Raw genomic sequence first — 25,400 nt, forward strand, 5'->3', positions numbered from 1 at the left:
ATTCACACGCATGTGCATCAGTATGATTAGGAGGAAATTCTGTGTGGCCTTCCCTGTTTCTTGCTAATTATAGGCTACTCTCCTAATGATCGTGCTTTTGGCCTTCGGAGTTGTGTTTTCCTTTGTGGGTATATTATACGTCCTGCGATTCAAACCCGTCACGCCTATCAATAAACACTATGAACAATTTACAACTTCATCGCGGAAAATGACAATCTCACAAAATCAACAAAGTAAGACAAGACCTCCAACCTCCAACCGTGTACTGCTGCCCTAGCTAAACCGGGTCGACCATCCTTTCTCAATTCCTGATTCGCTTCTTCCTTCAACAAGATACCGTCTGTATTAGGCGGATTTGGCCCAAGGCGCGGGTAAGCTCAGCCTCCCGATATTTTTTATCATTCCCGGAACGAAATACCTTCGTCGCTGTCTCCAGGTGGTCTAGCGCAGATTCACGAAGAGACTTGGCTTCTAAAGACTCAACACCAAAAGATGGGGTAGTGATGTGATTGTAATAATCCATAGCAAGTTCGTAGCTTGCCATCCCAAAAATGGAGTGGGCTTCGCCCAACGATGACTTCAAGCACAGAACAGCCCGCTCATGGAGTTCGATTGCTTCTAAGAGATGGCCGGCATCGAAGCATGAGTTGCCTAGCCAGTAAAGGGTAAAACCAACACTGAGGATACCCGTCAGTTAGAAGACCAGGAGTCACAAACAAGGTCATGTATCACTTACAGAGGGAATTCTTTGTTATCCACATCAAATTTCTCCTCCAGTTCTATGAGAAACCTCTGAAGGTGCAATCTCCCCTCCTCCGTCTTCCTTGCGAAAGCAGGCACCTTCCCAAGCCCACGTGGTATTTGGTGTACTTGACATTATCTGGCATGAGCCTGAGGGCCTTGCGATAGTATCTTTCAGCCAGGTCATAGCAGCCCTTGCCATCCAACGCTTCCGCCTTGCAACCCCAAAGAAGCCACTCTCGTCCCTTGTATACCTCAGAGAGAACGACCACTCCTTGGTCAAGGTATTCTATCGCGCCTTGGATGTGCTCGAGTGCCACGTCAAAATCATTGATTGCAATCCTGATGCTTGCATGCAGGAACTTCGTCCTGGTTCGTTCCTCATATTTCGCTTTCTCCTCTCCGGTAACGTCAGACCAGTAGCGGGAAAATATCTCGAGGCTAGTTTCTAGCAGGGTGAGTCCCAATGCGAAATCGCGGTCCCTGTATGCTAACCTTGATATTGTCAGCATTCGAGAAATCATTCACATGGTCTGAAAGATGCTCACCTTGCTGCTTCATCCAGCATGATCAGAAATTCGAGGGTAATCTGGAACCTATTTTCTGGGTTCGTTGTTTTTGCGCGGTAGTATAAATCACGTACTAGTTGAGCATTGCGTGTCAATTCCGATTTGATCTGGTCAATGTTTGAGAGGGGGCCGGCAGAGTCTGGTGCTCTTTGGAGATCAAGTTCCTCCGGGACATGCAGGGATGGATTAGAACGAAGTTGGCTTAGAACATGTCGGGATGCATCGGAAAGAAGAAGTTGTTTTTCTTCCGGCGTGACCTTGTCATATCTGACTCGGGCGCATAACAGGGCGCTTTCAACGGCCGCGATAGGAGGCTTTTTACCGGCAAGGCTCATCGTGGGCTTACTGTAGACCAAGATTATGAGAGTGAAGAATAAGAGAGACGATCCGAGGATGATGAATGATCTGTTCCGCAAAGAAACGGAAGGAGAGGCCTTAAATATAAGAGTGATGCGGGAACTTGAAGGGATTATATTGATTTTTTGACGAGACTATAATCAACCAACGTATATTCACGTCAGGCGCAGATAACAATGCTCATAAATGGCATCTGCCAGTTGGTCTGAACCCCTTCTATAAGCCATAGTATATGCCCATCCAACGTAGAGAACAATGTTCAGCCAACATGGATCAATCAGAAGGCAGGCGGCGAAACACTCTCCTGAATCCTTCATAGGTTCTGATGGTCACCATAGGCTGCCCTGAAAATCCACTGCCCCCGAGGTGCGAAGGACATGTTTAATCAAGCGCCGCTCTGTTAAGATCCAACAATAATCGAGGCATCATTCATCCTGTTAAATATGATCACTGCCCAGCCATTACTACGTATTGTAGTATTTCATTCAAGTAAGTGATCCGATGAATCAAACACCTCCTGTGGCGGTTGAGTTAGGGCTATAAAAAGACGCCGAGAGGATCGTGCACTTAGCGCCTACATACCGGATTTTATGCTGCGAAACATGGTTTTCCCTTTCGTGTTTAGTGCTCACCCCTTGCCGCTTTTTGATCCACTAAAACTGCACGACCCTAAGCATTACACAATCATTAAACCCGGTCACTGAGCATCTATAACGGTACCCAGGGATATACCAGGTCTCGGTTCCCCAGTCACATTCAAATATCCAATAGCACCTTTTCGAAGGCGAAATATGGCACAGTCTATGAGTGTATGTATATATCCTAGAAACTATCCTCTTTATACCAACACTGTGGAACCACCTGGACGAAAACTGATAGTCCGCACAAACTGCCCAGGAGGGCTAACAACGTCCCTATCACGGTAGACTTTCTTCTCACAATAACAAGATTGTAATGTTCGGCCCTACGTTTCTACAGAATATTCGAACTCTCTCGCCTATAAAAGCTTTAAGGGGCCTATCTCTCGTCAGCGCAGCCTCGTGTCCATTAAGGACAACGACACTTAGCTCCTCTCAGAGAGCGACGGATTTTTACTTCAGGTAGGTAAAAGAATAAAAATAAGACTTACGCTGGTCCTTCATTAACGACCCAAAATAAGTCGCTGCGATGATTCATTCATTCAACCTCTTACGGTAGATAGTTCTCCGCGGAGATAGACGGAGAAAGCCCTCTATGTACAAATTCCCCCTTGAATTCTTGCGGGCGGGTCACTGTTACTTGTCGACCATATATGTAAGCTACCTAGACAATAATGGATGACGTCTTCAGGTCCGGCGTCATAGACCCGCGCACCAACGCGGTAATACAAATCCAGAACAGACAAAACATCAAATTCCCAAGGCCCAACTTAACGGGCAATTGCCTGGAGGTAAAACCAGCCGTATTTCTCCACGTATACCCCTAAAAGGACTAGACTCCGAGCTTTAGCTTGTATACTTTCGGAAACTAGTCCTACTATGTACATATGCATGCAGGTATATAATAAAGTTCGATGACACCTCTCGCCGAGAGAACCTGAAAATTTCCAGTCGACTCAAATCAAACCTCTTCAAGTTGTAGTCAGTCTTGTCTGCAGCATTCTCAATATGTCCGCACGAATTCTTTTCCGGCGTCCAGTGCTCCAGTCACTAGCCCAAAGGGCTTATGCCTCGGTACCCCGAAGGGCACTCACAGCACAACAAAAGCAGATCGTGAAGTCTACCATTCCCGCCCTTGAGGAGTATGGAGTCACGATCACCACCCTCTTTTATAAGCGCATGCTAGAGAAAAATCCCGAACTCAAGAATATGTTCAACACCGTTCACCAAACAACTGGCGAGCAACCCGCAGCTTTGGCACATGCTGTGTGGGCATATGCGGTTAACATTGACCATCCCGAAGCCCTAAGCACAGCCGTTTCTCGCATCGGGCATAAGCATGCCAGCTTAGGGGTCACGCCTGCTCAGTACCCCATTGTCGGTGAACACTTGCTCGCCGCAATCAAAGACGTCCTAGGACCAGCCGCTAACGAGCAAGTGCTCGATGCGTGGAAGGCAGCCTACCAGCAACTCGCGGACATTTTCATCAACTTCGAGGAAGGTCTCTACCAGCAAGGCGCGAAGACACCCGGCGGCTGGAAAGGATGGCGGAAGTTCTTCATCTCGAAGAAAACCCCGGAGAGTGACGAAATCATTTCCTTTTATCTCACTCCGGTGGATAAGGGCGCTCTACCCTCGTATCAGCCCGGACAGTTTGTCAGCGTGCGCTGCTACGTTCCCGAACTAGGCTCCTACCAGCCCCGTCAGTACAGCCTGTCTGACGTGCCGAACAAAAATCACTTCCGGATTTCTGTCAAACGAGAGTTCGCGAGGGATTCCAAGCCGGCTGGCCAAATTTCAAATGTGCTTCATGAGTCGCTGCCCGAAGGTGCAGAGTTGGACTTGAGCATGCCTTTCGGCGATTTCGTTCTCGACATTAACGCCACTACCCCCGCTGTCCTGATAAGTGGAGGGGTGGGACTCACGCCCATGATGTCTATGTTGAAAACCATCATCAGCCGGCAGGGCCAAGCACGGCGAGTTGTCTTCATCCATGCGGCACGAAATGGCCGCGTCCATGCCATGAAGAATGATCTGATCCAGATCGTGGCCGAAAACCCGTCAGTTAGTCGCATGGTTTTCTATGAAAGCGCAGCCGAGAATGACGTGCAGGGGGTAGACTATGACCATGTAGGCCGGGTGGATTTGACGAGAATCAAGGACAAGGCTGTTCTCCCGGATGCAGATTATTATATCTGTGGGCCTCAGCCGTTCATGCATGCTCAAAGCAAGGATCTGGAGGCTTTAGGTGTGGACCCTAAACGCATTCATATGGAGGTATTTGGATCTCCGAGCGAGTGATTGGTTGATCGAGAGATGGACCAAGATGACGGGAGTCCTTACTATCTTATTGTTCCATGGGCATATTGGTGGAATATGTATGTCCGGTTCCCTGTATTTTACCCTAATATGGCGTTGTGATGGAGGATGTCTGTGCTATGCAAATAACGCTGGACAGAGTCTCCAAATCAATATGAAAGATGATATTACCAACATCAGTTAGCGCCTGAGATGCCTGAGCGTAACCCCTTGGCTCACTTGCGCCGCACTACACTAATGCTTATATATATTGGGGCATAGGGAACCAACAAACTGATGAAGCGAAATCTGACTTGGAACTTAACAAGCAAGTAATTCCTATGCCCCATTTGGTGCGGAGGTCAGGCTATTTAGAGGCTCATTAGTATAATATTCTCTAAGAACTTGGATCGTGGCACAGCCCGAGCGCTTTCAGGTTGGTCATTTCATTCTTTCGTGATTTTTGTGATTTTTGTGATTTGTATTTTGTTATTTCATACCAGAATATTATCTCTATCTCCCATGTGCTTCACAGGTTGGCGCCGATCCCAGAACGGGGTGTTTCATCTTGACGCCACGGATTAGAATATGACAACTTAGTTATCGTTGACCTAGTTTGCCTCACCGGTCGGGGCCAATTCACAGAATGCCTTGTAGGTTGTAAAGACATCATCGTCGCCCTCACCGCTGCCAGTGTTTTCAACCACACATTCAGCTGTAGCGCCGACGAAGAAAACGTAGCCCTCCTGGACCTCCTCGGTCTTATTGCCAACAGTAATCTTGCCCTTGCCACGTGTGCAAATGAAGATACTGGGGCCTTCGATCCCGTCAAACGTGGCCTTGGCGCCAGTCCGGTTCAAGTCGGTCTTGACAACGCTGAACTCGTCGATAGGAGGGTCGTAGAGAATCGCGGACGAGGCGCCAGAGTAAGCAGTGGCGTTCAGAATGGCATACGGGTAGTCTGTTGCCTGGATCTTCTGCTCTTCGATTGGTGCGTAGGAGTAGGTCAGCATCTTGGTGAGGGTGTCGACGTCCTTGAATTTCGGGGTGAAACCCGCGCGCACCACGTTGTCAGAGGACGCCATGCACTCGATGATGTCACCGGAGATGTACGCGTGAATGTCATCTGCCTTCAGGAACATGCCCTCGCCAGGCTGCAGCTTGACGAAGTTGAGGAAGAAGAAGATGAATGAGCCAATGTCATTCGGGAACTGTCCGTTCAGACGCTTGGCAAGCGCAGCCAGCTCGGCGGGGTTGGTAGGGTTCGTCTCTACCTCACCTGCCAGAGTCGCAAAACTGTCGGGGCTGTTGTCAGCGGCTGCGATAAGGTCCTTGCACGCTGTCTCTATCTGCTCGGATGAGGACTCCATCAGGGTGGTGAAGAGGGAGCGTAGCGCTTCCTTGTTCTTTTGGACGACAGCAGGATCATCTGAGTTCTCGTTGCCCTTGACGTTCTGCTCGAACTCACTCGCCGCCTGGTCGCCAACCAGGGTGCGCAGAGGCTTCACTGCGTGGAGGAAGTGCGTGATCTCGGCGAGCGGACGGAAGCCACACACACCTTCGAACGGGGTGATGGCAATGGTCATTTCGGGCTTGTGATTGTCATCTTAGAGCCGATTAGCCATCTTTCCCGGAGGTCATTAATCGAATGTTATCCCAAGTACACTTACCGGGATAGTTTTTTGGGTCCCGGGCATGGAGCTGCTCCGCGAGTTTCTTGTTGGGGTGGGCCTGGATACTGAGCGCTTTGCGGACGGAAAGCACCTTGAAGAGGAATGGGAGTTTGCCTCCAAATCGTTCACTGATATTCGTCGAGAGCAGGGCCTGGTTATCTTGAACCATTTCAAGGAGGGTACGCTGGGTCTCGACATCTTTAGAGGGAAGGGACGGATGTGTGCCCATCCAGAGCTATAAATTATGAGCCTATCGGGTTCAATTCTTCCTCTCGAGCTCCCACTTACTTCGGCATAGGGCTTGTCGGCCTCAATCGCAAAATCCGGGGCGGCTGTTGTGGCCGCATACTTGGCCGCTGCCGACTCTTTGCCGACCTTGCCTATGACGAGACGTTAGTGCGGGGAACACAATGTCGCAAGTGGTACTAAGCTTACCCCAGTCATAGCTGTTGACGCCTAAAGGAAGATATGTTAGCCAAGTCCCATCTGCTTTGGCATCTCAAACCTTACCGCATTGCAGCCGAAGTAGTGGGACCTGCATATTGAAATGGATGTTTGGGGAAAAAAGCGGAGGGGCAACCAGCGACTTCGTATTGGAAATTACCCGCCAAGCCTCCGGTGAGAGATGTCGGACAGGGTCTTATATGATATCTTATGACACACGTTCAGAGCTTTATAGGAAATATTGGTCTGGTTTCACTCCCATTCCCGGCTTTTTGTTTCTGGGATTTACGGAGTATCCTAATCTGTCACGGATTCCTCACGAGGGACTTCCGCAAACATCCTACTAGTTATAGCCAAAATCTACAGCCGCATCGGGACAGTATAGTTCAAATAGGTTCTATAAGGTCCAAGTCTCCCCGAGTAGATCACAACAACACCCATAGAGATGATGAGAAGTACATTATGCAACTGTCAACCTTCCTGAGGTCGTCAATCGACTTACCTAGGTAGAATGCCCTGTCCCAAAGTAGTTTAGCGTATTAACCCCGACCGCCCGGAGGTCGGAGCCCTTATCACCGCATCTCCAACCTTCAAATCAACAACTTGGTGCTTCAAACCTGGAGATCTCATTACCCAGAGTTTCTGGTCAGCAGTAAGCTGTTCATACTCTTTGCACATTGTTTACACTACCCTGTTGATAAACTGCCTGAGAATGTCCCGCAACCGCCCCCGACCCAGAGACAACGGGTTTGGCAACAATGAGGAATTGGAGCTCTGGACCAAGATCTGCCAGGATATTCGGAAATCTAAGGAGAAGTTCGATCAGCAGAATTCATTATCTGCGCAGATTAAAGCTTTGGTAGACAAAATCGCGCATGATGGCAACCGTGAGTAACCCCGCGCTAGACCCCTCAGCTCTATACCACAATCCAATATGCGCTTCGCTTGCGATTAGTCCGAACAACTTCAAGCTCATGATTGATCGCATATACTGATAATATACTAACCTTTATTTTCCAACCAGAACCAACCATGGCTGAACACGACCAACTGGACAGCTGGCTCCGCCTGAGCCAGAAGCTCAGCGAAGACGAGCGCTCGATCATGCAGGACGAGCCATGCGATGTTATCAAAAACCTAGAACTGCTCACTGCATTACGCAAAGCATCTGAAGCCGAAGCACCTCCGAACAGGTCCGCATCCTTCAACAAGTCTCGCAAGAAAAGAAACGAAGTCGAAGGTTCGGTGACCGACTCCCCCAGTGCCTCGGGGGCTGACAAGACCGCTCGCTCAAAGGGGACCGTCCCACGCAGCGGAAGCGTCTCGTCGAGCACGCAAGCCCGCGAAGGGGGCCGTCAGGATAACATCATGGTCAAGATCGAGGAAGGCCCGTCAGAGGGTACCAAAGGCACTGTCGCAGAACGGAGTGGCTTACTGGTGGTTGGGGCTGAGGTTGTCTTCAAACACAACAAAAATAAACAAGGTGTGGAGGGCGAGGGGATCCAATGTATAATCAAGGCTGTCAGTGGCGACGGGCCGAAGAAACGGTAAGTGATGTTAGGTCGTTTGCGTTTGGTCTCGACTTATATTGACTGACGCGTCATGTCTGATTCAGATATGATGTGCAGGATCCCGAGCCGAATGAGAATGGCGAGCAAGGTGCGGTTTACAAGACTACCGCTGCCTCTCTCATTCCCATTCCTCAGCTCAGCGCCCACTTGTCTACGTACCCGGTTGGCAAGCAGGTCCTCGCGCGATACCCGGACACCACCACTTTCTATCGCGCGGAAGTGATGGGGGCCAGGAAGGACGTCTATCGTCTCAAGTTTGAGGGCGAAGAGGACGACAAAGAAATGGAAGTTGACCGGCGATTTGTGCTGGATATTCTGGGCAAGTAATCTCAAACTGTTTCTACGATCTGATGTGATGATGATACCATTTAAGCGCGGCGCTATCTGGAGTTCGAAGGCCTACCATGGATATGGGGTGCTTTCATATTGACTAGATACTTTAGTTAGAACGAACAAACTCTTTTATTTTGAAACTACGATACCTAGGTAATTTCTGTTCTTGGCTTAGTGGACCGAGGGATCTACGGATGACAGGTAGTTAGATACTCCAATCATGCTGCAGAAGCTCAACTCTGATGCCGTCGCCACGAACGGCCCATATAATGCAACTTCTGGACCGAAACAATGCCTGATGACCGCCACACCGAGGCGAGCCCGGCGAAGACCGATGGCTACTACATTTCATTCTCGAAGAATATGTACGACACGGACAAGTATGACAAGGGATATAGTTTCCAAGCCCCTGGAGACGGCCAGAGGATTGGTGATAGATGTTCCTATCTCGCTATACAACTTCAAATACTGGTGGCGTGATCAATTGCTGTGATTGTTCATCCTTTTTCTTCCCCGATGTCGGCTTCGACATAGGAAGTTGTCAGATTGATATAAGCAGAGTGAGAACGGTATTCAATGCATTGACTTCGGGCTACTAGAAAGCCACGTGGAATTATAATCTGATCGAAATCTAAGGCTTAACAATGTTATAACTTCTGGCTGACCGTTCTCCTGGCTGGACCAAGGGCCGAGAGAATGTGCTAGAGTAAGCCGTGACATAGAGATGACTCAGCTTTCTTCTCCTCATGCCGAGGGAGCATAGCCGGGGCATGGTCTACTTCGCGATTGAAAACTTTCCATTTAACACACTTTGTTTTGTATTTTCGTCAGATTGATGCATCTGCGCCATTCAATTCCTACCCCTGCACATTACAGCTTTTGCAGCGAGCCTAACGCGTCACACCTTCCGAATACCCCGCCTCTCCGTCGCAATGACCGACCTACCGGCCCATGCCTCACCGAAACTCGCCCCGCATTCGCTCCGGGTCAGACCAGATGGACAATCGGATGATTCGAGTCAGGGGAGCATCGCGGGCGAACACACCCCGGCCCTACCAGACTCATTCCTGTCGCCAGCATTCACCCCACCTGCAACCCCCGGTGGTACATTGAACCTGGATTTAAATCCCACCGCAATCCTCCACCAAACCCAGGCAGCGGATGTCCAGCATAAGAGCCAGGTAGCTAAAGGCCCCAAATTACTTTCGAAGCTTCCAGCAGTGGAATGTATTGTGCGGGCGCGAATCCCAACTACCAATGGAGCGGAAATGTTCCTGCACCTCTACCACAATGACTTGGATGGAAAAGAGCATTTGGCCATTGTGTTTGGGAACAATATTCGTAGCCGGAGCTTAGACAGCGTTCGGCCGGGGGAGACCGAGATGGACCGAATGATCCGCGGCGCGTACGTTGGGAAATTGCACCCGGGCCGAGTCAGCAGCCGGTATGATGACGATCAGGCCGGTTCAGCCTCGACGCCAAAGCAAGTCGAGCCGCCACTTGTGCGCATCCATTCGGAGTGTTATACGGGAGAAACGGCGTGGTCGGCGCGGTGCGATTGTGGCGAGCAGCTGGATGAGGCGGCGCGCTTGATGTCTTTCCCTGTTGAGGATCTTGCCTCTGATGCGCCGCCAGAGGTCCAGTCCCTCTCGTCACATTCGACAGGCGGCGTTATTGTTTACCTGCGTCAGGAGGGTCGTGGAATCGGTCTTGGAGAGAAGTTGAAGGCATACAATCTCCAGGATCTTGGGTCGGATACCGTTGAGGCAAACCTTTTGCTCCGCCATCCGGCTGACGCCCGAAGCTATGGGCTGGCTACTGCCATCTTGGAAGATCTCGGTTGTGGCGTGGATGCCATCCCCGAGGGAATTCGTCTACTTACCAATAACCCCGATAAAGTCCGTGCTATCGAGGGCCCTAACCGGGAAGTTCTTGTCAAAGAGCGGGTGCCGATGATCCCATTGGCATGGCGGACTGGCGGTCAGAGAGGAATTAAGAGCTCTGAAATTGAAGGCTATCTTAATACTAAGGTATGTTTTTAAATCATTGCCCGGTTTGGAGTTGATACTAATACACCGACTTGGATAGATCTCAAAAATGGGCCATATGATCCAATAATCCTTGAGCTTGTCGCTTTAAACCTTTGCCCCATCATCATTCCCCTTCTCATCTGGCTTATGCCTTCTTTCTTGCATCGGAACTTACAAAAGCCTTTGTATATGATCGACACGACCGAATCTTTCTCTTTGTGCATAATCTGGTCCTTTGGGCTTGTCCTAAGGTTGTATATGGCGTTGATATACTCTGTATATTCATTTTCTTTTATGGTTGCTACTCAATGCTTCATGTTCATCGACAACTTTTTCTGTTCTTAGATATATAGTATTTGGAAGAAGGATGATCAGTTGATTCCTATGAGTCCACTGGATCTCTAGGGCTGATAAAGCGTCTCCCGAAGTCTAAACGTTATGGACTTCGAACATTCTCGACCCACATAGCACCCTTACCTACTCAACAAAATCACGTCTTACTTCGGAGCCACCTAGGTACTCCTCAACTTCCATTCTACATTTTTCCCAACCTGAATGGCCAAGCCCAATTAGCGCGTGTGCAAGGCCATGGCCACCCGCGCTACAAACGCCGATGAGCATGTGGCGCCTTCGCCCGACCTGCCCGACTTGCCTGACCGTTCACAACCTACCCCCCTCAACAGACCTGAAGACTCGCCGATTCCTTCTCGTGCGACGTCGATAGATGCGGCAGGAGCCTTGGATAATGGCACGACATCGGGACGCAAGCGCAAGCTGAACAGCATGTCATCACGAGGTGTTGCCAATCTCACCCCCGATCAGTTAGCAAAAAAGCGGGCCAACGACCGCCAAGCACAGCGCGCAATTCGAGAAAGGACCAAGGGCCACATAGAGGCGCTGGAACAACAGGTCCGAGACCTGTCGTCACAAAAGCCCTATCTTGATCTTCAAACAGCCCTACGCGAGAATGCGACGATTCGGTCGGAGAACGCGGAGCTCCGTCAAGGGCTGAAGGCGGCAATGGACATTCTCCAACCATTGATAGCTAAGCCAGAACTACCAGGTCAGTTGTGCGTTCAAATAAAATCCAAGTCTCGAGCTGATAGATATAGCCGCATCTCCTTCTTTAGCTACAACCAAGCCCATTCCGCCCCCTTCGCATGCATCCCCATTGCCTGACACCGATCACCTCACCCCCATTCCAGGCGAGAAATCCTACGCCGAGTCTCTTGCCAGCCTAGATACGCCGTCTCCGACTCATTCTGCACCCACTCTCGGGAGTCGTCGAAACAGTACCAATGGAGGCGCTCTGCCAACCTCTCTCCGTGGCGCATGGGACTCGCAACGCCATAATATCACACATGGCCTGGACCTTGGCACCGAGGAGCGTCTAGGGTTTAATTTCCTCCTTGCCGATTCGCAGACTGTTCCCAAACTCGACCGGCTTCGTTGCAGCAGCTCAGAAAACCTCCGCTGTCAACAGCTGAACTCTTCGTCTTCAATATACCCACATCCCTTGACCACTACCTCTGAGCCTGGGCCACCTGCATTCGCCGCTCCGATACGAAACTTAACAGCGACATGTCCTTTGGACAACATTCTTTTGGAATTCCTTTACAGCCGGCAACGTGAGGCGGCTCAAGGTATCCCTAGACAAAAATTAGCTGGGCCTCCGTACCCGAGTGTCTCATCGCTGCTGAATCCGGAGAGGAGTGTCTACTCCCATCCTGTCTCAAAAGTCTTCACAGATATCCTGCGCACCTTTCCAGACATATCCTCTCTACCAGAGCAGGTTGCCGTGCTCTACGTCATGTTCCTCCTCATGCGCTGGCAGATTTACCCTACGCAAGAGAATTATCAGCGACTTCCAGAGTGGCTAACCCCGCGCCCGACACAGCTCCTCCATCCGCATCCTGCTTGGATGGATTACGCTCCCTGGCCAGGAATGCGTGACAGGATCGTTACGAATTATCAGGACTACCCCTTTGAGAACTGGTTCATCCCATATACACGTGATCTCAGCGTTAATTGGCCGTACGAGGATACGGACTGTTTGCTGTCAGCCAGCGACTCGGACGAGCTGGTCATCAACCCCGTCTTCGAGCGGCATATGAGGAATCTGTCCAATTGGTCTTTGGGGCCCTGCTTTGCAGAGTGTTACCCCTCTCTCGCAGACACCGTACGAATCAAGCCGAAAACACAACGCAACACCTCATACGGGACAGGCTCACCAAGCGGCCACACAGCCAGTTAAGCGGGCATTATTCCAACAACTGTTACAGCTCTATCAAGTTGATCTTGGGCAATGCTTTTTTTTTCCCCAATTCCCGACTCATTTTGGCTAGAAGGAAATCCTAGCTTTTAGCAAGTTAAATCGGGTTTCCTTTTTCTTTTCTTTTTTTGGCGCAAGTGTATGGTTTTTCTTGGGCGGAGTCCCAATATAAGGGCAGAAGCATGGTGTGAGAAGGGCCACAGGTCACCTCGCCTGGTTGTCTATGTGTTCCAAGGTTGTCAATAGATGATGTTTGTAGGGGTCATTTCGGTCTGGGCATTTAAAGAAGTACAAATCTTCATACCAATAACTACACTATATCTTATGGGATCGATGATTTTTTTTACCCTCTCCTGCTGTTCTCATTCCAGAACTCCAGACCAGCCTTCTGGCGCAGAGTCCCGTACATCGCACTGCTGTCCAGACACTCCCCGCCATATTCTCTTGCGGCCTCCATGTTAGCCCGAGCAATCTCAAGGCCAGGAAGCTCAACTCCCTGCTCCTGGGCCATCGACATGGCATGTCTAGCATCCTTAATAGCGAGGGAAACCCCGAAGCCAGGACGGGAGTCCAAGGGCGGCGCATAAGCCCCGGTAGTCAATCTGGAAACAAAGATAAGTATGAAGAGCCCTCACGCCAGCACCGAAACAATATCATAACACACCTCTTTGAATACCCTCCAGCAACAGGACCAAAAGCCTCACCAATGAGCTCCTCCATAGGACCAGTTCCAAGACCGGTCTTCTCAGCAAAGACCTGAGCCTCACCAACAGCCTCCATCATATTGACAGTAACAATATTACCCGCGATTTTCAGAAGCGAAGACTTTGTAGCATCCTCACCGCAATCAATCACGCGCCGACCCATCACATCTTGGATCAGAGGTTTGACGGCCTCGGTTGCACTCTTAGGACCACCAATGGCAAAAACAAGCTTGCCATCCACGGCAATTGGGTTCCCGCCGAAGACCGGCGCTGCTACGTACGATACGTCCTTGCTTTTTAACTGCGAGACAGCTGATCTTACCGTCTCGGGATGCACTGTTGAGCAGTCGACGAAGATCTTGTCCTTCAGGGACTGGCTTGACCTCATGGCCGTGGATAGCAAACTTTGGAGCACTGAGTCATTCGAGACCTAGGAGAGGGTTTAGAGTTGCATTGCTAGGGACTTTCCCAGTTAAATTGGCTTACCATGGTGAAAATAATTCCACATTGAGACACCACCTTCTCGAAATTGGGTTCTGCGACTGCTCCCAGCGCCTGCAGGGGTGATCCGCGCGCCATCGTGCGGTTCGAGTACATCAGGCCCAAAGCCTTCTTCGTGACTAGGTGGCGCTGCAGATTGGAGGCCATTGCTAGGCCCATGGACCCGAGCCCATACTATGTGTATTGTTAGTCCTTTTGTTCGAATCCGTAGATGCTTTTACTTGCCCAGCCGATTTGTGGCATCGTTGAGCTGTTTTCCTCGGGTGTATATTCAACAAGCTCAAGGGTAGGTTCAAAGGATTCAAGCGGAATTTGTCAATGCGGATTCTACCTGAGTAGGGCAGTGTGATCTTTGTATGAGTCCAGGGATGATAGGAATGGTGGAGCGCCGTGTTTCCCGAGGATATCGGAGTCGGCCGACAGGAAGCTCTTTACTAGCAACGGCTTCTGCTTGTCTTCAAATTAGACCGGGCCGATTGACATATTATTTTGAATATACCATCCGTCTCAATTTACTCATATCATGCTTGGTGTGCCCTTGTAATCAAGCCCACGTGTATACCCCTTAATGCGAGGCGTTCCATATGTACTATAGCCCGTGCATATATTAATTTCAACACCATCCCACTACTTCTCTGGACGTCAAAGGCTTTATTTACACCTGAATTTATCATCTCTGAGCTTGTCTGGTTGAGGAATGCCCTGATGTGGTCACATACCGTCATGGCTGCGGCTCGCCCCAAGTTGTGGGGTGAATATCAGGTACGGTACGGTCACGTAAGTTATGATGCTCCGTCCGTCGTGGGCTCGACTTCAAGCATCCCCAACACCTCCGCTCTCCCCTGAACCCTCCTAGTTCCGCTTATCTTGGGAGTTTCCGAATAAAATCTCAGTCTCTGGCGGTACCTCTACTCCCCACCGTCGAATCCCCAATTCCTCCAAAATGGCGGAAATGCCCATTGGTACACACCGATTCCCCCCAGGCTACCGTGTCCCAGCTCCAAGCTAACAAGCTACTCCGCAGTCCTCGATGGAGGAACCGGTTTCCTCAAGGTCGGCTATGCCGCCCAGGTATGTCGCATAGCCACTACACTCCCCTTTTGCTCTTCTCTAATTTATATTCCCTCGTCAGAACTTCCCAGAGCACCAGTTTCCCTCGATAGTGGGGCGGCCCATCTTGCGAACGGAGGAGCAGGGTGGTGACATCGTGGTCAAGGATATCATGTGCGGTGATGAAGCCGCTGCTGCACGGTCAATGCTCCAGATCAGCTATCCTGTATGTTCTATGTCGGGGAGCCTTGTCCTCGCCTGGTCATTCTACCCCGCCCTCTCTGCAAACCGGAGGAGTGTCTTATCGATGCCTAACCCGCACTACTTTAGATGGAGAATGGAATCGTCAAGAAATGGGACGACATGCAACATCTATGGAACTACACCTTTTACGACAAGATGAAAATCGACCCCACGGATCGCAAGATTCTCCTCACGGAGCCGCCAATGAACCCTCTCAAGAACCGCGAGAAGATGGCCGAGGTGATGCTAGAAGGATACGGGTTTGGTGGTGTCTATGTGGCGATCCAGGCGGTGCTGGCACTGTATGCCCAGGGTACGTGATAGAAGACAAGAGCGTGAGTTCGGGACCAATACTGATGTCATGCTATAGGTCTGAGCAGCGGTGTGGTTGTGGATTCCGGTGACGGTGTGACACACATTATCCCCGTGTACGAGTCGACCGTACTCAACCACCACATTCGCCGCCTGGACGTCGCCGGTCGCGACGTCACTCGCAACCTGATTGCCCTCCTTCTGCGCCGCGGTTATGCGCTGAACCGAACCGCCGACTTCGAGACTGTCCGTCAGATCAAAGAGAAGCTCGCTTACGTCTCCTACGACCTCGAGTTGGACAAAAAGCTTTCCGAAGACACCACTGTCCTTGTCGAATCGTACACCCTGCCCGACGGTCGTGTCATCCGCGTCGGCAGCGAGCGCTTCGAGGCCCCCGAGTGCCTTTTCCAGCCGCACTTGGTTGACGTTGACCAGCCCGGTATGGCTGAAATGCTCTTCAACTGTATCCAGGGTGCCGATGTCGATGTTCGCTCTAGTCTATACAAGGCCATCGTGCTCAGCGGTGGTAGCAGCATGTACCCCGGTTTGCCCTCTCGTTTGGAGAAGGAATTGAAGCAGCTCTGGCTCACGCGGGTATTGGGCGGCGACCCAGAACGCCTAAACGTACGTCGAAGAACCCACCGGAGAAAGTATCAATTTGAGTTGGCTAACGATTTCCCAGAAATTCAAGGTCCGCATCGAAGATCCCCCGCGCCGGAGACACATGGTGTTCCTGGGTGGTGCCGTGCTTGCCAATTTGGTTAGTCTCCTTCTTTTCTCATCTGACAATGGCCCTCGCTAACACTATTATCCTCAGATTGCCGACAAGGACGACATGTGGGTGAGCAAGCAAGAGTGGCAGGAACAGGGTGCACGCGCCCTGGACAAGCTCGGCCCTCGTTGAAGGGGTTGTATTTATGCGGTTCTTGGTCTGCTCCTTTTTCTTTTATTCTCTGATTTCCTGCTTCGCATTGTTTGCAAGCCATGTTGCCCGGGTCTTTTCCCCTATCCTCTTTCTGTGCCTCCGCCTCCCCCACATCATTGTCGATACACTCCCGTCCATATTGTAGTTTCCCCTGTCCCCTGCTTCCAATATTGTGCCTAGACTGGTCTGGCGCGGGTGGATTCGGGGCATTCATGACAGAAAAGAACGAAATATTTCTATCGGCTTTTCGTTGTATGCCAGCTTTGTAGTTTATCTACATGTATGAACTACCTAAGTATAGTTGAACTCATGATTGCATACAATCTATCGTCAATATCAGTATAACGAGACACGAAAATACCCATATGCACCTGTTCCTCCATTCTCTCGCTATCAAAAAAGGCCACCCACAATCCTGGACAAGGAAAGTATGTATGAACACAAGAAACCCGAAAATGCAAAATGCTGCACGCAAAACGCAAAACGCAACAAAACGAATGAGAACTATCACAGCAGAAGAAGTAATGTAAAGAGAGAAAGAGAGCGACCAGTCGGCAACCAATTGCCAAACTAGGTCTCAACAGCCCCCGGCGAAACCGCCAAGATGACCGCAAGGGTAGCAACAATCAGCGAAGCAGCCACAAGCCCCGTAAGCGCCACACTGCCCCGACTAGCCGGGAACTTCCCCCGAATAATCCAATACTGACTCTGGAAGTAGCGATGGAAGCCAACAGCAAGGATAAGGATTGATACGCCGATGAAAGTCGAGCCGAGAGGTTTACCCACGCTACGGAGACGGGCGGATGCAGTGATGTGAAACTCGGCTGAATCGTAGCCATCCGAGGCGAGGTATGGTGGGAGGATGTCTGCATGTGAGCCAGACGATAGGTCGAAAGATTGGGCTTTTGTCTTCGGCGTAGCGCTGTTCAGGCGGAAGAGTTGTGTTACTGCGATGCCGATTGAAGCGAAAGCTAGGGAGGTGCGCATCCAGGCCAGGAAGGTTCGTTCTGTTGGAAGGAGGTGAGGTTAGAAGGGTTTCTGCGGGGATTTCCAGAAGTAGTCTGCGCATATCGTACCTAATGCGAGGTGGTCGCGGGCTACACTGCCTTTGTTCTCTAGCTCGAGGCTGCCGTATTGATCTGCAAGTCGACCATACCAAGTCTGTTTGGGTTCGGGAACCGGGGCTTGGTAGATTGGTTGGGCCCCATCGGCACCGTTCTCGTTGTTTAGCGGGGCGTCTTTGAGCTGGGAGGGGGCTGTTCCCTCTGTGGACTGATAGTTGCGCTCCGCGGGACCGGCTGTGTTGATTGGGGTTGACTCATTGGACTGGGATGTGTTCTGAGGTGGGTTCTGGTTCCGCGCATTTTTTCGGGACGAGGAGCTTGAGTGGGACCGGGTGCTGCCGAAGGATGATGACAGGGCTGAATCTGTGTGCGAACGTGATGATGACTGGTTGTCTTTGGCTCCTCCAGAGGTCCTGGGACCTGTCGGAGGCGGCGCCGATGAGTCGAATGTGTTCATTATGGCGTGCTTGTCTGCTGATCTGTCCCTGGGAAATATTGTCCAATACGAGGTCGCCAGGGACCAAGTTTATGCAGGTGTAAAGTGCCGGGTTGTTTTATGTCAACAGAGGATGAAAAGTAGCTGTTCGAGACCGGATTTTCACAGTGGAAAACAATAGTTGAAGTCTGGTATGTTAAGGCCTTGTTATCTGCATTTCCTTTTCCTACTCCTCTTCTTGGGGTGCTGCGGCCATCATGTGGCATATAATGTGACCTCGAGCAAAAGCGTGCAACAATGTGATGATCTCAGTCACCTGACCAATCCGGGGAAGCGATCACATGCTCCACTCTACACGGCCAAGCCTTTGTCCGAAGTGTCAGTGCTACTTGTAAAGCTTGACATGTTGGTATGGATGTCAAATGTACGTATGAAGACATTTACTTTAGCCTGGAATTTTCTTCTTATCTTCACATATAATTCTACAACTAACACCTCATTATCTTCCGCCCTCTGGCAAGTTGCGTCATCTTCTATTTAAGGCAGGCGGTCAGTCCTGCTTCATGATCTTTATCGACTTATCGACTTATCCGACTTATCAATTTCCTTCCCCCTCACTCAACAAACAGAATGGCATCACAGGCATCCTTGCCATCTCCTACGGGGAAGGTCGATCTCTCCAAAAAGCTATCTGAGTTGCGGTCAAATGCCCGCCGGAAAACCTCCAATTCCCGAGACCTTACTCCAACAACCCCTCCTCTCCCCTCGCCGCCAGACCTTTCCGACCACCAGTTCCGGCAACCAGTTCGCCGCATCCTATCCCCTAAAGACCATGAACTCTTCCTCTCATCCCCAACCCACAACCTTGTTCTCGCCTTCGTCTTCGGGCTAAGTGATTCTGTGCGGGGCCATTCTATCCCCGACCTCCAGAATAAACCTCAATCCGAATCCATCTCCAAGGTCCTCTCAGTCGTCGCTCAGATACGCTCCCTTGTAGCCAAGAACCCGCCAATCGACCAGGGTGGATCCCGATTCGGCAACCCCGCCTTCCGAGCATTGTGCGACGATGTAAGCGCCCAGAGCGCATCATGGCACGCCAACATTCTGGGGCTGAAAGACGCTGGCGCAATCGACGAAGTTTCGACCTATCTAATCAACTGCCTGGGCTCACGAGAGCGGATTGACTACGGCTCCGGACACGAACTCAACTTCATGATGTGGCTGCTATGTCTGTATCAGCTCGGTCTTCTTCCCGCCAGCGACTTCCCCGCTGTTGTGATCAAGGTCTATGTCGAGTACATGCATCTCATGCGCGAGATTCAATCAGCTTACTATCTTGAGCCTGCTGGATCGCACGGTGTCTGGGGTTTGGATGACTACCATTTCCTGCCTTTCTTGTTCGGTGCTAGTCAGCTTGTCGGACACCCGTATATCACTCCGTTGGGTATTCACAACACGGCTACCTTGGATGAAGAGGGTGATAAATATCTCTATCTGGATCAGGTCCGATGGGTCGATAGTGTCAAGACTGTGAAGGGGCTGCGTTGGCATAGTCCTATGCTGGACGATATCTCTGGTTCTAAGAATTGGACCAAGGTTGAAAGCGGCATGAAGAAGATGTTTGTTAAAGAGGTGCTGGGAAAACTTCCCATCATGCAACATTTCTTGTTCGGGAGTCTCCTCCCTGCTGCTGAAGGCATGACTGATCCTTCTGAGGGAGATATTGAGCATGATGCCCATGACCATGCCCATGGCCACGATCATCCTCATGATAGCGCAGACTGGTTTGGCGATTGCTGCGGCATCAAGGTACCCAGTACTGTGGCTGCCGGCGCTGAGATGCGTAAGCGCATGGGTGGATCGAATCTGCGCCCAATTCCTTTTGATTAGGTCCCATAGGGATTCGGCACATGCCAACAAAATAATGAATAAATAAGACCAGCATATCAGGAGACGATAAGACCGATAATTTTTACATACGTCTAGTTACTCAAGTATTCTTCTTCCACTCCTGATACTTACTGCCCTGGTATAGTATACCGAGAGGTATCCTCAGTACAATCCAATTGATCTGCAGCCCTGGACATCCGGGGAAGTACCCCGTATAATATGGCGGCTCTAATATATGGGTGATCTGGGGACAAGCTAGCTTATCTTTAGATGCCGCTTGATCGAGTGCCGTCGATTTCAATCTGTGAATCTGTCCACTATGTACATATCCATCACAACAGCCCTCCTGCCCTGCTGAAGTACGCAATCTCTCTTCTTTCCACGGTGCTTTGCCCCGAATGCCCTCTACCTCCAGGTTCCACTTGCAGTACCTGTAGTTCCGGAGCAGCCTGTCGGTACAGTATAGCTCCGATTAGGATCACTTTCCCAGGTAATGCTACCGTCCGACCCCTTCTTGAAGAACTTGTACTCGAAAGTGGTACCAGCGGGAAGATCAATACTAGCAGTCCACAATGGGTTCGACGATGTGTATAAGTCCGCAGACAGAGCGATCGCCGACGAGGTAGACCAGGAACCCAACTGACTGATTGATCCAGTGAGGAAGACATTCTGACCATATGCCGTTATCACTAGCCCCTTGAAAGTTACCGGGACAGTGGTTGCAGTAGTAGCACATGATGTAGTAGTTGCTGTCGATGTTGTGGTGCTCGTCTTACTTATAGAGGTCATGGAGGTAGTCGAACTCGGTCCTGACCCCGAACCCGCAATAGAAATATCGGCACAGCCAAGATAGACCTGGGCCGTCTGGAAGGAGTTCCATCGGAACCGCAGCAAAGTGTGCGCCGAGTCGTAGTCTGGGATCTTTATTTTCTTCGTAACGGTGTAGCCACCAGCGATAGTTGTCTTGCAGGAGTTCAATGACGCACCATCCACGCCCTGACAGCCCCGTCGGCTGCCAGCGTTGAAAGCATTGCAGGTGAACCAGTCGGTGCGCCAGCATGGTTGATCAGAAGTGCAGTCAGGACTGTATCCACAGGTCTGTCCAGGAACATCTGTGCATTTCAGTTCTCCCTCCAGAAAACAGTCTTCGGCAGCTTGTTTCTCGGCATTGGTTGGAAGGTAATTGGGATCGAGGAACAAGTCAACTAGTGTTTGGTTCTGGCAGATACCGTAGGTAAACATGCCACCATGGTCACCGTTGTTATCGACACACCATTCCACTTCCACGATCTGGTTTCCAGTATATGTTGCGACGACAGAGTTGCCCCAGTGAGCGGCGGGCTGGTTATAATCGACACTAACTCGGGCGTTATAGCCACATGGCCCACTCCGACCAACTTGTGCTTCTTCCAGGTCAGGCCATGCGGAGACTGGTTCAAGGATGGAGCATTCGGGGCAGGTATCAATGCCAGCCTAGTAAGATCAAGTCAGTCTAGTATACTTCCATGGATTCGTCATCTGAGATCATACCTCGAATCCAAGCCGAGTACGGCTTGAAGGAATCGTCAGGTATCCATGAGCATTAACTGAGGACAACAGACCTGCCAGAGATAGAATAGACGATGCCTTCATCCTTATTATTATCTTGTTCTCTCTCAGACGTCCAGAGATAAGTGTAACCTGCTCGGCGCTGAAATCGAGTGCAACATCACCCTCTTATATATCTATTTCCCCACGATTTCTGTTCGATTTTACCAACCATTCATGGCAGCATTGTCGTCGGCTTGATTGTCTGAACGTATAATGGCGTTACCTTGGCAATGTCAGTGTATATATTCACAGTCATCTTTTCTTTTGTGGCGTGTAGTCCGATAATTGTCCGATAGCCGCTATGGGAAAGGGATGTACTGAGAGACAAGAAAAGCCGATAAATCCCCGCTTCCCTCTGATGTACTGATCGAATAATCGGCAGAGTTGAGCGGCATTTCTATCTATCTGGCCATTGGCGCTTTCTAAACACTGTGTGTATATTCCAATTACCAAAAGGTGCTTTGACAAGTTGAATGACCTGTAGCCAACTGCCAATTATCCAAGCATGTATGTCTACTTACTGACTTTCCTCCAAGGCCCCATCATTTCTAAGATAACATTCCCCTCATCTTCGCCGCCACAATATATTCAATTCTTCACCATCACGGACGGGGCGCCCAATTACGCCACGGGCGATGCACCCGCACCATAACAGAAGTAGTGCGTGCCGAATATCACCTAGATACCTTCGATACCTCTCAATGGCCTAACAACTACGCCACCTTAACTGTTTCCACACAGGTTGGCATACGCAGATTCTGGTACAGCTACTACGTTATGAACGGGAGTACCCGCTATCCACAAGGGATTATGGGATAACCTGGGCCTACATTTATAACAGAAGACATTGAGCAAGGCGTCTTACCTCCACCCGAGGTGCCACTAGATGCGAACGGTCTCCTCTATATATACATCAAAAGCAGGATGGGGAGATCAGGACACTTGCCTACCTCGGCTATAATCAAGGACAAAGTCTATAACTTGCTCCCAGCACAGAACATATGGTCTTTGGGTCATTTCTTTACTTATCTACAAGCATCGTACATGCCGCCTATACCTTGAGACATTTAGTAAATCCTACTGGGCGATGCCGAAGGGCCGTGGTCAACAAGCAACTTCCCCGCACGGAGATGCCTATATAGACTTCTATTCGACCAACCACGGAGTCACACCACGACTTGCTCGACTCGGCGATTTTGCGGTGTTTACTTAACAGGGGTGGTCGACAGCTACCAGCTTCTTCTCGGTCATTTTGCGGTCCAGTTAAGAGCATGACCAAGGGCGACCAACCACTCTCGGTTATTCAATCCAAGACCGCGGTTGATAATAACAAACGGTTATAAATCCATATATTTCTGTCCAAGTTATCAATATCTCTTAAACATCTTTTAAATCTATCTACATTACAAACATGGCTGCACAGTCTCGAGTTCCTGCAACTGCAGAGTCCGGAACATTCACCCAGCTTGGGCCATTGCCGAATACATACACTTCCGACATCAGCCTCCAACGAATGTTAGGATGTAAGTCCAGCGTAGCTAGATATTTGATTCTATCTAACCTGAAGGCAATAGGGTATCTTCCTGCAGAGACCCTCAAATTGATTGAACCTCACCTCGCTCAGTTGGGCGAGGAAGCTGTTTCGCCCCAGGTCTTTGAATGGAACGCCGACGCAGAAACCAACCTGCCATATGTCAAGAAGTACAATGTCTGGGGCCAGCGGTATGCGTATGACAAACTGGTTACGACTGACGGGTGGAAGCAATTAGGCAAGTGGGGGGCTAAGCATGGGTTAGTCGTTCATCTATTCTTGATATGCATTTGAAACTGATACGGAATGCTTTAGTGTTGTTTCGCTGGGATACGATCACACATACGGCGTATATAGGCGAACTGCACAATATGCTGCGTATGTTACGGTTCTTTGTGTTGTTTCATAGGCATGAGTATACATGTATACTGACTGTCGAACTCAAAGAGTGTATCTATATGCCCCCTCGTCGGCCATGTACAGATGTCCGATGAGTATGTCCGATGGAGCGGCATTGGTACTGTCACAACGTCTCAAGGATCTGCCGAATGACCATATCTTGCACACTGTATTCCGGAAACTGACCTCTAGAGGAGACGACTACTGGACATCCGGCCAATGGATGACGGAAAGAGCAGGCGGGAGCGACGTTCAAAATACAGAAACATGGGCTACCTACGCACCCTTGCCCCAAGAATCGAAGACATCCGACGTCCTCGCCGAGGGCGACTACCTGATTAGCGGATTCAAGTTCTTCTCATCTGCGACAGACGCCAATGTCGCCTTCCTCTTAGCCAAGACAGATTCCGGGAAACTGAGCACATTCATCGCGCCATTACGGAAGACCTCCATCGGAGCTGACGGAAAGCCCGAAGAAACATCTAATGGCGTGCGCATCCACCGCCTCAAGAACAAGCTTGGTACCAAGGAATTACCCACGGCCGAACTAGAACTAAAGGGCATGCGCGCTCACCTAGTCGGTGAGCTAGATCAGGGCATTGTGACTATTGCTCCACTGTTAAATACCACCCGTATCCAGACGCTTCTGGGAACATTATCAACCTGGCGTCGTGCAATCAGCATCACGAAGAATTTCGCCAAGTCACGAACTACAGTCGGCGAGCCATTATGGTTGATCCCAATGCATCTGCGCCTCCTTGCGGATGTGGAGGTAAAGCATCGCGGCGATATAAATCTTGCCTTTTTCACAATCGCAGTGATGGGTTTGATAGAAAACCCATCCAGTCCCGCGAGACACGCGCACATGCCAAGGGATACTACCGAAGCAAAAGTCGTCTTCCGGGTCCTAACCGCCACATCCAAAGGGGTCGTGAGTAAGATGTCGATGGTGGGCGTGCAAGAATGCCAGGAGGCTATTGGTGGAGTTGGCTACATTGACGAACCGGACGAGCCTGAATTCAACATTTCGCGCCTCCTCCGTAGTGCAGCGGTCTATCCGATCTGGGAGGGTACCACGAATATCCTGGCTAGTGAACTCGTTCGCTTCCTGATGAAAGGAGATAACCTGTCTATTTTGTCAGGCTGGCTCGGTCATGTTGTGTCTTTGATCCGCACACCGTCTCTTGCGGGTGCATTGAAGCAGGCTATGGCTTCATTTCTTTCTCGTGTGACATCTAGTCGTCCACAGGCTGCGTTACTGGCCGATGCCCGGAGAGTTATGTTTACCTTCGCCTGGATACTGTCCGGGGCTCTGCTGACTTTGGATGCGGAACGTGATGAGGATGAGGTGGCGATGGAAATTGCTCGCAGATGGGTTCTGTTAGGTGAAGGTGGTGTGGGCGAGTTCGTCTACCGGGATATTGCTAAGCCGTATCAGTGCTTTAATTTGAGATCGGGGAGCGATGAACATACGCGGTTAGATTGTAAGATCGCTTGGGGGGTTGAATTACCGGGCAAGATAGTATTCGGGCATCGGTCTTTGAGCGAGTCCTCGAAACTCTAGGATTAAACCTGTTTTATGAAATGTTTGGATTCAACATCCAAGCAGGTGAGACAATGTATAGCATGTTGTAAATACACTCTGGATTTTCACTGATCTTGTCAACATCTAGGTAGTTTGAGCCTTGCTGCCACAGCCGCAGGTATAACATGACCCCATAAACTGCCTCATCCGCTTCCACAGATCACCATGTTTCCTCTCAGTAATCCAACCTTGGAAATTCCTTCTCGAAGATAAGTCACCATCTCGACAGGCAGGTCGTTGTGGA

At 50.3% G+C, this 25,400-nt stretch overlaps 13 protein-coding genes across 13 annotated transcripts; 8 read left to right on the forward strand and 5 right to left on the reverse strand.

Moving 5' to 3' along the window:
* Nucleotides 1–325: 325 nt before the first annotated feature.
* On the reverse strand, nucleotides 326–1,645 carry N7489_008783 (tetratricopeptide repeat protein; the record flags this gene model as incomplete). Its single annotated transcript, XM_056714533.1, is given in 4 exon segments — nucleotides 326–677; nucleotides 737–779; nucleotides 791–1,224; nucleotides 1,290–1,645. 4 exon segments carry the CDS (start codon nucleotides 1,643–1,645, stop codon nucleotides 326–328), a joined length of 1,185 nt encoding a protein of 394 aa, XP_056562155.1.
* A 1,668-nt stretch (nucleotides 1,646–3,313) lies between these two features.
* Nucleotides 3,314–4,606, forward strand: N7489_008784 (NO-inducible flavohemoprotein; the record flags this gene model as incomplete). Its single annotated transcript, XM_056714534.1, has 1 exon — nucleotides 3,314–4,606. The coding sequence occupies one exon, from the start codon at nucleotides 3,314–3,316 to the stop codon at nucleotides 4,604–4,606; it is 1,293 nt and encodes a 430-aa protein (XP_056562156.1).
* Nucleotides 4,607–5,214: 608 nt separating this feature from the next.
* pmi1 (mannose-6-phosphate isomerase pmi1) lies at nucleotides 5,215–6,817 on the reverse strand (the record flags this gene model as incomplete). The annotated part of the gene is made up of 5 exons (XM_056714535.1): nucleotides 5,215–6,209; nucleotides 6,274–6,511; nucleotides 6,565–6,656; nucleotides 6,712–6,732; nucleotides 6,787–6,817. 5 exons carry the CDS (start codon nucleotides 6,815–6,817, stop codon nucleotides 5,215–5,217), a joined length of 1,377 nt encoding a protein of 458 aa, XP_056562157.1.
* A 615-nt stretch (nucleotides 6,818–7,432) lies between these two features.
* N7489_008786 (SAGA-associated factor 29 family protein) lies at nucleotides 7,433–8,618 on the forward strand (the record flags this gene model as incomplete). The annotated part of the gene is made up of 3 exons (XM_056714536.1): nucleotides 7,433–7,607; nucleotides 7,745–8,267; nucleotides 8,336–8,618. The coding sequence occupies 3 exons, from the start codon at nucleotides 7,433–7,435 to the stop codon at nucleotides 8,616–8,618; spliced, it is 981 nt and encodes a 326-aa protein (XP_056562158.1).
* Nucleotides 8,619–8,915: 297 nt separating this feature from the next.
* On the forward strand, nucleotides 8,916–9,104 carry N7489_008787 (uncharacterized protein; the record flags this gene model as incomplete). Its single annotated transcript, XM_056714537.1, has 1 exon — nucleotides 8,916–9,104. The coding sequence occupies one exon, from the start codon at nucleotides 8,916–8,918 to the stop codon at nucleotides 9,102–9,104; it is 189 nt and encodes a 62-aa protein (XP_056562159.1).
* Nucleotides 9,105–9,556: 452 nt separating this feature from the next.
* Nucleotides 9,557–10,742, forward strand: N7489_008788 (GTP cyclohydrolase II; the record flags this gene model as incomplete). Its single annotated transcript, XM_056714538.1, has 2 exons — nucleotides 9,557–10,654; nucleotides 10,713–10,742. The coding sequence occupies 2 exons, from the start codon at nucleotides 9,557–9,559 to the stop codon at nucleotides 10,740–10,742; spliced, it is 1,128 nt and encodes a 375-aa protein (XP_056562160.1).
* A 500-nt stretch (nucleotides 10,743–11,242) lies between these two features.
* On the forward strand, nucleotides 11,243–12,908 carry N7489_008789 (bZIP transcription factor; the record flags this gene model as incomplete). Its single annotated transcript, XM_056714539.1, has 2 exons — nucleotides 11,243–11,717; nucleotides 11,767–12,908. 2 exons carry the CDS (start codon nucleotides 11,243–11,245, stop codon nucleotides 12,906–12,908), a joined length of 1,617 nt encoding a protein of 538 aa, XP_056562161.1.
* A 361-nt stretch (nucleotides 12,909–13,269) lies between these two features.
* N7489_008790 (NAD(P)-dependent oxidoreductase) lies at nucleotides 13,270–14,278 on the reverse strand (the record flags this gene model as incomplete). The annotated part of the gene is made up of 3 exons (XM_056714540.1): nucleotides 13,270–13,528; nucleotides 13,591–14,060; nucleotides 14,117–14,278. The coding sequence occupies 3 exons, from the start codon at nucleotides 14,276–14,278 to the stop codon at nucleotides 13,270–13,272; spliced, it is 891 nt and encodes a 296-aa protein (XP_056562162.1).
* A 796-nt stretch (nucleotides 14,279–15,074) lies between these two features.
* Nucleotides 15,075–16,640, forward strand: N7489_008791 (actin-related protein 2; the record flags this gene model as incomplete). Its single annotated transcript, XM_056714541.1, has 7 exons — nucleotides 15,075–15,093; nucleotides 15,156–15,202; nucleotides 15,264–15,407; nucleotides 15,512–15,737; nucleotides 15,795–16,360; nucleotides 16,419–16,496; nucleotides 16,554–16,640. 7 exons carry the CDS (start codon nucleotides 15,075–15,077, stop codon nucleotides 16,638–16,640), a joined length of 1,167 nt encoding a protein of 388 aa, XP_056562163.1.
* Nucleotides 16,641–17,231: 591 nt separating this feature from the next.
* N7489_008792 (uncharacterized protein) lies at nucleotides 17,232–18,182 on the reverse strand (the record flags this gene model as incomplete). Its single annotated transcript, XM_056714542.1, has 2 exons — nucleotides 17,232–17,668; nucleotides 17,738–18,182. The coding sequence occupies 2 exons, from the start codon at nucleotides 18,180–18,182 to the stop codon at nucleotides 17,232–17,234; spliced, it is 882 nt and encodes a 293-aa protein (XP_056562164.1).
* A 609-nt stretch (nucleotides 18,183–18,791) lies between these two features.
* Nucleotides 18,792–20,051, forward strand: N7489_008793 (serine/threonine-protein phosphatase 2A activator; the record flags this gene model as incomplete). The annotated part of the gene is made up of 1 exon (XM_056714543.1): nucleotides 18,792–20,051. One exon carries the CDS (start codon nucleotides 18,792–18,794, stop codon nucleotides 20,049–20,051), a length of 1,260 nt encoding a protein of 419 aa, XP_056562165.1.
* A 405-nt stretch (nucleotides 20,052–20,456) lies between these two features.
* N7489_008794 (uncharacterized protein) lies at nucleotides 20,457–21,683 on the reverse strand (the record flags this gene model as incomplete). Its single annotated transcript, XM_056714544.1, has 2 exons — nucleotides 20,457–21,524; nucleotides 21,582–21,683. 2 exons carry the CDS (start codon nucleotides 21,681–21,683, stop codon nucleotides 20,457–20,459), a joined length of 1,170 nt encoding a protein of 389 aa, XP_056562166.1.
* A 1,369-nt stretch (nucleotides 21,684–23,052) lies between these two features.
* Nucleotides 23,053–25,135, forward strand: N7489_008795 (uncharacterized protein; the record flags this gene model as incomplete). Its single annotated transcript, XM_056714545.1, has 4 exons — nucleotides 23,053–23,164; nucleotides 23,216–23,432; nucleotides 23,488–23,550; nucleotides 23,620–25,135. 4 exons carry the CDS (start codon nucleotides 23,053–23,055, stop codon nucleotides 25,133–25,135), a joined length of 1,908 nt encoding a protein of 635 aa, XP_056562167.1.
* Nucleotides 25,136–25,400: the final 265 nt, after the last annotated feature.

The sequence above is a fragment of the Penicillium chrysogenum genome, assembly GCF_028827035.1.
Source record: "Penicillium chrysogenum strain IBT 35668 chromosome Unknown utg000005l_segment0_segment0, whole genome shotgun sequence".
Classification (NCBI taxonomy): domain Eukaryota; kingdom Fungi; phylum Ascomycota; class Eurotiomycetes; order Eurotiales; family Aspergillaceae; genus Penicillium; species Penicillium chrysogenum.